At 49.4% G+C, this 8,776-nt stretch overlaps 4 protein-coding genes across 4 annotated transcripts; 3 read left to right on the forward strand and 1 right to left on the reverse strand.

Annotated features, from left to right (window-relative positions):
* Nucleotides 1-694: 694 nt before the first annotated feature.
* FVEG_06356 (ATP-dependent RNA helicase DBP7) lies at nt 695-4,060 on the forward strand. The gene is made up of 2 exons (XM_018894710.1): nt 695-1,047; nt 1,152-4,060. The coding sequence occupies exon 2, from the start codon at nt 1,717-1,719 to the stop codon at nt 3,946-3,948; it is 2,232 nt and encodes a 743-aa protein (XP_018751832.1). The 5' UTR covers nt 695-1,047; nt 1,152-1,716; the 3' UTR covers nt 3,949-4,060.
* Nucleotides 4,061-4,281: 221 nt separating this feature from the next.
* On the forward strand, nt 4,282-5,172 carry FVEG_06357 (hypothetical protein). Its single transcript, XM_018894711.1, has one exon. It carries the CDS (start codon nt 4,696-4,698, stop codon nt 4,990-4,992), a length of 297 nt encoding a protein of 98 aa, XP_018751833.1. The 5' UTR covers nt 4,282-4,695; the 3' UTR covers nt 4,993-5,172.
* A 1,050-nt stretch (nt 5,173-6,222) lies between these two features.
* FVEG_06358 (hypothetical protein) lies at nt 6,223-7,045 on the reverse strand (the record flags this gene model as incomplete). Its single annotated transcript, XM_018894712.1, has 3 exons — nt 6,223-6,390; nt 6,608-6,658; nt 6,947-7,045. 3 exons carry the CDS (start codon nt 7,043-7,045, stop codon nt 6,223-6,225), a joined length of 318 nt encoding a protein of 105 aa, XP_018751834.1.
* Nucleotides 7,046-7,429: 384 nt separating this feature from the next.
* FVEG_06359 (hypothetical protein) lies at nt 7,430-8,503 on the forward strand. The gene is made up of 2 exons (XM_018894713.1): nt 7,430-8,001; nt 8,053-8,503. Exons 1-2 carry the CDS (start codon nt 7,646-7,648, stop codon nt 8,336-8,338), a joined length of 642 nt encoding a protein of 213 aa, XP_018751835.1. The 5' UTR covers nt 7,430-7,645; the 3' UTR covers nt 8,339-8,503.
* Nucleotides 8,504-8,776: the final 273 nt, after the last annotated feature.

Raw genomic sequence — 8,776 nt, forward strand, 5'->3', positions numbered from 1 at the left:
TTTAGTGTCGTTACACCACAAAGAAACATCACGAAATTGAGAGTTTGGTGGGGTCTACACAAGGTGTGGCGAAAGCTTGTAAGCTCAACCAGGCTGTGTGAAAATACCAGCTGTCAGCTGCTACAGTGCTGCAACAGAATGAAACGGAGAGCACCCTTTCAAGAAAGGCACCAAAAGTACTGTATTATACCCAAATTACTTACGCCCCAAAGTCTCACCGGAGTCTCTGCCGGGGCAAGTAGTGCAACTCCGTCAGGGTTCCGTTTGCCCTAGCCACAGCCTCTCTGTCAGAACAATAAGCATTTTGTTCATGATGGTCATTGTATCCGTAGTGTGGCAATGTCAGCGAGCATCCTGTTAGTCCCACTCTCATGAGGAATGTGAAAGAACCATCAAGCTCTGGCTTTGCTTCACTTGGAATATTATCACCAGAGACTATCTATTATAGAAGCATCTCGTCATAAGGGCCATCATAAAAGGACAACCATTCCTCAAATAATGATAAATATTCTTCAATAAACACACTGGCCTATGATACAAAGTTCCGTCCCTGACTTGTTCCCAGCCATCTAAAGTCAGGAGGAGGAGTGGCAGAACTGTCCTGCCACAGGGCTGCAATTTTGGTCCGTCACAGGATCACTATCAACGAAAAATACCCGTTTACAACGGATACCACGGATCACTATGGATTATGGCTGAAAATCCCCTGGCTTTTCGCTTGTCATCCTTCAGGTCTCGCCTAAGATGACGGGTTAATAGCCGAGTCCGATCGGGTGTAAGCACATGCCCGGCATTTTCGCTTTTAATTCCATGAATATCCGCCCTCGAGGTAGCGATTTGGAGATTTGGAGGTTGGAGTACCATCCGATGGTTCGCCCGGCTATCAATAGGCTATCGCTTATCAATCTATGACCGTCTCCGGGGCGGGATGCAAAATGCTGATCACCTCCGGCACAACGGAGCAAAGTTACGAGCGGCTTATGGAAGGAGATGTTTTACTCCGAACTACCTTAACCTCAATGACATACTGGTAGATAGGCAAGCCAGGTCAGTGGCATTCGTAGTTGACGTGTAACTACATCCCTCGATGCCCTGCGGTTTGCGCATACCTGACGTAGCACTGACTTACCAAAGGGTTTGTGCTTCCGTAGATTAAGATTGCGATGCGTATCACATGAAGGAGTACGACCGTTGCAGTATTGGCATTCGCAAGGCCTCCCTTTGCTGACGCGGACCGAATTCGCGATTCTGCGGGATCGAGAATATGCCTCGTCGCGCCTCATTAAACTCTCTGCATCATTTCGTATCGATCTCTTCCTCTTGGGGAATCTCGGGGAATTTGAGATGACTCAAGGGGCTGTCGGTCATTTGACAGCATAAACCCGGGACTTTTCGATGTGCATCGCCCAGAGTGCCCTGAAATGTCTAGATTCCCGATCTTAGTGGTCATGAGACAGTTCTCAGTTTCCGCCATGACACCTTTGCTTCGGATATACGAAGGAGCTTCTTTATCTTTTTTGGCTGGCCATGTCAACCTGTAACGATGAAGCCAGCCAGGGCAGAACTGTTGAGGTCTAAGAGTCTAGACCACATCCATGGGTTTATCGATAAGATCTGGATAAGATAAGATACTCCACTCTTTTTTTTTTCTTGCGCATTGCATCGAGAATCTAATGGCCCATGTGAACCCTCGATATCAACACCAACATCGCAATCATGGCTGACGATGGAATGCTTTTGAATTTTGACCTGGGCTCAGGTCCAATTAAGCCCCAGGTCAAGTTTAAGGGTGGTCGATGGCGTGACAGGAAGCAAGCAGAGAAGTCGGCAAGGATAGCTTCCGGGAAAACACCACAAGCCAAACCTTCTGGAGACGGATTCGATGAGGGCAGGTCGTCAAAACGCCAAAGAACAGATGATGGAGGAGGGGATCAATCCTTCGACTACAAAGCATCCAGCAGACATGGTTCGCGACCGAAGATCAGAGATAACGATGGCCACGGAGGCTCAGGCCAGCCTCGCAACCAACAGTCAGATCGCAAATCTAGACAAGTCATCTCACGACTCTTCTCATTCAATCCCGCACAGACGACAGAGGAGGAGGAGAAGCAGGCAGAATGGACGGCTCCCGAAGCAACCAATGCGCCTTTATCAGATGTTGCGAACTTTGGCACACTGACGATTTCTGCCCGACTTGTTGATGAGCTTGGCAAGATGAACCTGGAGCGACCCACGGCTATTCAGAACAAGGTGATTCCGCACATGTTAACGAGCAGCTCTGATGCCTTCGTGCAAGCCGAAACTGGTTCAGGAAAGACTCTGGCATACCTCTTACCTATCTTACATCGTGTTCTACTTCTCAGCGAAAAGGGGAAGGCTCAGATTCATCGAGATTCTGGCGCTTTTGCCATCATCGTTGCACCTACTCGCGAACTTGCAAAACAGGTTCACACAGTTCTAGAGAAGCTCATCCGACCGTTCCCATGGCTTGTATCGACAGCAATTACCGGAGGAGAATCTAAGAAGGCGGAAAAGGCTCGCATACGGAAGGGTGTCAATTTTCTGGTTGCTACTCCTGGACGACTTGCTGATCATATCGACAATACAAAGGCGCTTAGCCTCAGCACAGTTCGATGGTTGATTCTCGATGAAGGTGATCGACTCATGGATCTGGGTTTCGAGGACGACTTGAAGAAGGTCATCACGGCTATCAAGGCAGTCGACGTATCCAACAAACTAACCGATGGAACACCACTCACGGCCCTTCCCGAACGAAGAGTCACGGTGCTGTGCTCAGCGACAATGAAGATGAACGTACAGAAGCTGGGAGAGATGAGTTTGGCGGATGCGACATTCCTGGCAGCAAAGAAGGAGGAGATGGAGCTTGATGTGGAAAAGACGGAAATGAAGGCGCCCGCACAGCTTCACCAGTACTACTCTGTTGTCCCGGCCAAGCTGCGACTCGTCACTCTCATCTCGTATCTCAAGGCGACATTTTCTCGGCGTGGAAAGACCATGAAGGCGATTATATTCATATCATGTGCCGACTCTGTCGACTTCCATTACGAACTCTTGCGAGACCCCAACAATAATGAGGCACCTGTCGCAGGCTCTAAGGATGCAGAGTCGGTTTCGAAGACAGTGGCAAAAGCAGCATACATCACTTCACCAGCAAGCCCCGAAGTTGTTCTACACAGGATGCACGGATCTTTGTCGCAGCCCATTCGTACAGCTACATTGCGATCGTTCTCAGCTTGCAAGTCTCCCTCTCTTTTGATCACCACCGATGTTTCCTCGCGTGGTCTTGATATTCCGTCGGTCGATCTGGTCATCGAGTACGACCCTGCGTTCAGTTTCGCCGATCATATCCATCGTGTTGGTCGTACTGCTCGTGCTGGTCGACCCGGTGATGCTTTATTATTCCTGCTACCCGGAACCGAAGAAGGATATATCGAACTCCTAAAAGCGTCAACGCCACCAACACCGCAATCCTACGACTCTATTCTCCAGAAGGGAATGATGACGAAACTCGAATTCCCGGTCGAGACGTCTGCGAAACCGGAGGATGGACAGTCCTTCCACGACAAGGCGGAAGCCCTTCAGCTACATATCGAGCAACGTCTCCTAACGGACACCAAGCGACTAGAGCTTGCTCGAAACGGCTTCAAGTCCCACATCAGGGCATATGCTACGCATACCAAGGAGGAGAGAAAGCACTTTGACATTTCAGAATTACACTTGGGACACACGGCAAAGAGCTACGGTCTGAGAGAGGCACCTGGGGGCATCGGCGCAGGTGTGGAGAGGAAGACTAAGAAGCGGACGAATAAGGGTGTCGAGAAGAATACAGAACAGGCAGCTGGAGATGAGCGGCAAAACCAGAACATTATCAGGAAGAAGAGTATGATGCTGATGAATTCCGCGGCAGACGAGTTCAACATTGGTTAGGTAGCGCATTCCTTGGTTCAGTTGAGTTTTATTAGAACAGCATAATTAAAAGCCGGGAATGATGGTCATGCCCATGTTGATTTTTCCACATCTTCCTATGACATTACACATCTATTCACATGGTGCTCATGCGTGCGTGTCCAACGTCATGGCCCTCCAAGATCTTGTCGCCATGACGATGCAACTCAGCATCTCGCATCGCACAGAGATCTCAAGGTGCGCATCGAAACCTGCACAATATCAGTCGCGACTCTCTTGCTCGACCAGTCACAGCCTCACAGTCTGACAGCTAACGGACAGATGCGCCACAAAGGGAATATCTCCGACCTTTCAAGGGTCCAAAGGTCCAGATCATGACATAAACTCACCACGGCAATTGTCGGGGCATGCCTGCTAGCGATGCTCTTCTGCCCTATAACATCACTGAGGCGGACACCTCTGCATGCATCTCAAACACCGGAATGCGTAATTATGTGTCGAGGGACGTCATTTTAGAGGTGTGGTGTGGCTGGTGTGGTTAGATGTTGATCCAATGAACGGCCGATTGACGTCATTCGGTGATGCAGTCTGGCTGATGATTTACAGGACAAGATATTGTTAGGATTCCGATGGGAAGAGGAGATATATTTAAGAGTGGCTTCTTTCCACTGATTCTAGTGTTATTCATCTGCTACCTACAAGATATCAAGCCTCAAAACAAATCTCAAGACACAAACACCACACCATTATAACACCAAATTTACTATCATGAACAACAACAGCAACAAGAACAGCAACCCAGCCGGCAACGTCGGCGAAACGGTCGGAGGAGGTCTTAACTTCCTCACCAGTACCGTTGGCAATACTGTCGGCGGCTTGGGTCGCACAGTTGGGGGAGTCACCGGAGCCGCAACGAGAGGTCTGGGCGACACCGTAACCTCCGCGACTGGCGACGCTGGCCGTCCTCTCGGAGACGGAATCGGCAATTTGGGAACTGGCGTTCAGGGCGGACTCGACAGCATCTCCAAGGGTGTAGAGAACGCTGGACAGTGGAAGAAGCAGTAAAGAGCACAACGATATCAAGATAACTTTGGGAGTTGAGGAAGGATACAATTACCTGGGACTATCACGACGGAGTGTAGGATTACGATTTGAGTTAATATGAACACAACTTCCATTAAACATAACACTCATCTATTCGTGACATCAGTACGCAAAGTTGCGTTGCCGCCGCGTTTCGCGCCCACAAGCGCGTCCTCGCAATTTGCCAGCCAGATCCCTTCGACGGTCCTGAGACTACAGCGGGTATCTTTTCGGGATTAGGTCCAACTAGCATCAGCATATTGCTGATTGAATCTCCTACGCGCATGTAAGGATTAGAAGCCAAAGTCACAACCGCCTGAATGAGCCTAGGACCTACGTGGTCGTACATAGATGCGTTAGAAAATTATCGCCGAGACCGTTCGAGGCATGTTTGCCTGCTGCCACCCAGTGTACAAAACCCTCGCAGCGCATAGACATGGTCACCATTTCTATTTAAATCCTTCTTCATGACCCAGCATGAAGCCGAGCACACAATGAAAGATGGGTTCTAAATCAAAAATTACGCCTCTCATGGCCCCGAAGGACAATGAAGTGCGGACGACTCCGCGATGTGCAATGCAGGCCGTCACACACTGAGGTTCCTCATTCATGAGCGAGGAAACTCCAAGCAAGGTAAGTATGAAGAAGAAAGGAAAAGAAGAGCAGAAGAAGAGAAGCAGCTCGAGGTTATATACAGAATTTTTGGAGTGGCCCGTGCGCTGTTGACTACCTCAGGTTGCTAGGCCAACGGGAGCTATGGGTAGCTCCACGTGACTGCTACCTACTCGGCGCTGCTAGCATTTCGGAAGGTGCTGAGCCGTGACAGCTCGGCTGCGTGTGGAGAGCTTCATCTGCTTTGAGTTCGAGTTGGCCTTGGCCATTGCCTCAATTGGGCATTTAAGCCTGCGACTCGGTTGAATAGAGCATCCGCCTACTATCGTTGTTCGAGAAGCTTGAACCGCGCCAGTGGTAACGACTTAGCTGAGATTTACCAACACATTACAAACCTGAGGACCTACGTGTCGATCGTGGCGCAGGCCCATAAGATCAAATATTTCCCTAGAGCCTCGCGAGACTCACCACGTGTTCTACGATGTCAAGCGATGACAAGCGTGAAGTATAAGTCCTATAGCTTCTACATCGAGAATTCATGCCCGAGGATAGCAGTGGGCCTGGAAATGCCAACCGGTTTGTTGATTGATAATGATGTCTTTAGGGTAAGACCTCGATCAGCATCATGGAACGCGAGGTATCCGACGAGAATACTACATGGAGCTTCTGACAGTCTTCACCGAAACTTGCAGTCGTATTCAAGAAAGCTGCAGTAGTATTTTCGCGGGTCTCGGCGTTCATTGTGTAAATTGTCATGGAATTGTTGTGCTGCGGAAGTGTGCAATCAGGCAACATGCCATAGCAACATTGTATCAAGACAATACTATCGGAGAAGCTGCAGTGACATGCCATGCTAGTCGAGATGTTACCAGCCGTTTCGAGCCAAGGGCCAACAAGACTCGTATCCGCGTCACCACAGTCACAAACTTACAATGTCTCTAAGCTACGGTTACATATCCTGAGTCTGACACGAGAGAACACATACCTTCTCGGAGGCCTCGCCTTTGAGAACATCGATAGCATTAACCGCATTATACTAGGCGAACCGAGCGCTAGAGATGCCTGGGGTGCTGCTAGCTTCGGTAGTTCGACCGTTCAGATCTGAATTGCGACTATGCTTGTCTTAAAATCGGCGAGAATGTGGGATTCGTATTCGATGAACCAAAAAGGACCAGCGCTTAACGTTATACACAACGGACAATTCGGGCCAAGTATCCCGCACCCCAAAGCTTACAGTGAGATATATGAATACATTTCAACGTCAGCATACTTGTAGCCTCGTTCAATGCCCAATACAATGTTGGATATCACGGCAGTGGCTTACCTCCATTGGCGCACAAGTGAAACGTGTAAGCCAGCCAGGGCGTTCCAGAGTGCGGGCTCTCAGTCGGCACCAAAATGCCGAATTATCGAGCTTCAACATGGCTTGCTACACAGGGAGTCTCGGCTCGGTCTGGAACCCGGTTTGATCTAGCGCTCAGAGAGTTTCGAGGAGAAAGGTCAAACAGAAAACACTAAACGAAACCAATTCTGGTTCGGGGGTATCAAACTGTCCGCGACGATACGGAGCCGCTGGAAACCTATGTAGCATAGCTAGCACAGCACCTGAATCTGTATGCATATGCCGAGACTGAGACACAGCCACTCACTATTTGTTGTCCCGCCTAGCTTGCTAAATGGATGTTTGGGGTAGGGCGGCCGCCCCTGTGCTTCATCCTGGTTTTAGGTTAGCAGACGACCCTCGAGGACCTTACAGCGAGGCCGATAGGGGACGAAGTTAAACTCGACCTCGACCTGACTTCATATAATTGGCATCAGTTGGAATGACTATAAAGAGGAGGGATGAACTACCAAGAATGGGATTGTATCATCAACAAACACTTGCACATTCACACTCACACTTGTAAACACAACAAACATCCAACCCGTTCAAACAAAACAGTTCCAAACCCATCACGACCACCACCATCACGTGACCACCTCAGGACCAACCTGCACCCTACCACCATCAAAAATCACCAAAATGCCCTCTCCCATCAAGCTTTTGGCCCTTTCCGCCAGCGCCGTCTCTGCTGCCGTCCACGTCGTCAAGGTCGGAGAGAATGGTCTAAACTTCACTCCTGCTCAGACCTCCGCCAAGGTTGGAGACACGGTAGAGTTCCATTTCTATGAAGGCTTCCACTCCGTTGCCCAGAGCAGCTTCGCCAAGCCCTGTGAGCCCATCAACAGCACTGCCTTCTTCAGCGGTGACCAGAATGTCAAGACCAAGGTCAGCGACAAGGTCTTCACCATCGAGGTCAAGACTGAGGATCCCATCTGGTACTACTGCGCTGTCCAGGGACATTGTCAAGGAGGAATGGTAGGAGCGATCAATGCTCCGTAAGTTGAACTATCTTGTAAACAACATTACATATGCTAACAAACGAATAGTACCAGCGGTGCTAAGAGCTTTGACAACTACGCCAAGGCCGCCGCCGACTCTGAAGATAGCTCTGCCCCCAAATCTACCGGAGGTGGTAAGTTTGGCGCCGCTGAGACAGGAAGCGCCTCAGGTTCTGCCTCTGGTACCGCTACCGCCACTGCTACAGAGAGCGGAACTGCTGCCAGCGCTTCAGCAACCGAGAGCGGTAACGCTGGTATTGAGGCTCGAGGACAGATCCAATGGGGTCTTATGAGCGGTGCCATTGCTGCTCTCTTTGGCGGTTTGATGATGTAGGAGAATCTCCTGCCAGTCAATGTTGTGTTATGATTCCAGCCCCAGAGGCATTATGTTTGTTTCAGCTAGCGAGTTACTAGTCATGGAACATTATGTATGTATAAACGCAGATAGACCATCTCCTGCAAGGAGTAATATGAATATATACCCTCACTTCCACAAGCCACAAAGGTGCTCTGTATTGACCGTGATGTGAAGCGACGCAAGGCATCAGCAAAGGTAAATGCGGCGTACGCAGATATTTCATATTAAATGGCATACATATCGGGTACCTGTCACGTAAAATACCCGTCATATTTGTAAAAACGACATGGGCAATCTTTCTTCGGATCTCGTACCCCTTTGACTGACCGTTTCATTCTTGAACACTATCATATAAAGCCGTTTAACGGGGATATTGTTTTATTCCGAGTTTCTCAACACAGCTCGTTTCTTTTC

This window comes from Fusarium verticillioides, chromosome 2 (genome assembly GCF_000149555.1).
Source record: "Fusarium verticillioides 7600 chromosome 2, whole genome shotgun sequence".
NCBI lineage: Eukaryota > Fungi > Ascomycota > Sordariomycetes > Hypocreales > Nectriaceae > Fusarium > Fusarium verticillioides.

What these genes read in the sequence shown, in the direction of transcription:
- FVEG_06359 (XM_018894713.1), top strand. Translation starts at nt 7,646, where the DNA reads ATGCCCTCTCCCATCAAGCTTTTGGCCCTTTCCGCCAGCGCCGTCTCT. An exon ending in GTAGGAGCGATCAATGCTCC is followed by an intron (nt 8,002 to 8,052) that starts GTAAGTTGAACT and finishes ACAAACGAATAG; the next exon opens with TACCAGCGGTGCTAAGAGCT.
- FVEG_06356 (XM_018894710.1), top strand. Translation starts at nt 1,717, where the DNA reads ATGGCTGACGATGGAATGCTTTTGAATTTTGACCTGGGCTCAGGTCCA.
- FVEG_06357 (XM_018894711.1), top strand. Translation starts at nt 4,696, where the DNA reads ATGAACAACAACAGCAACAAGAACAGCAACCCAGCCGGCAACGTCGGC.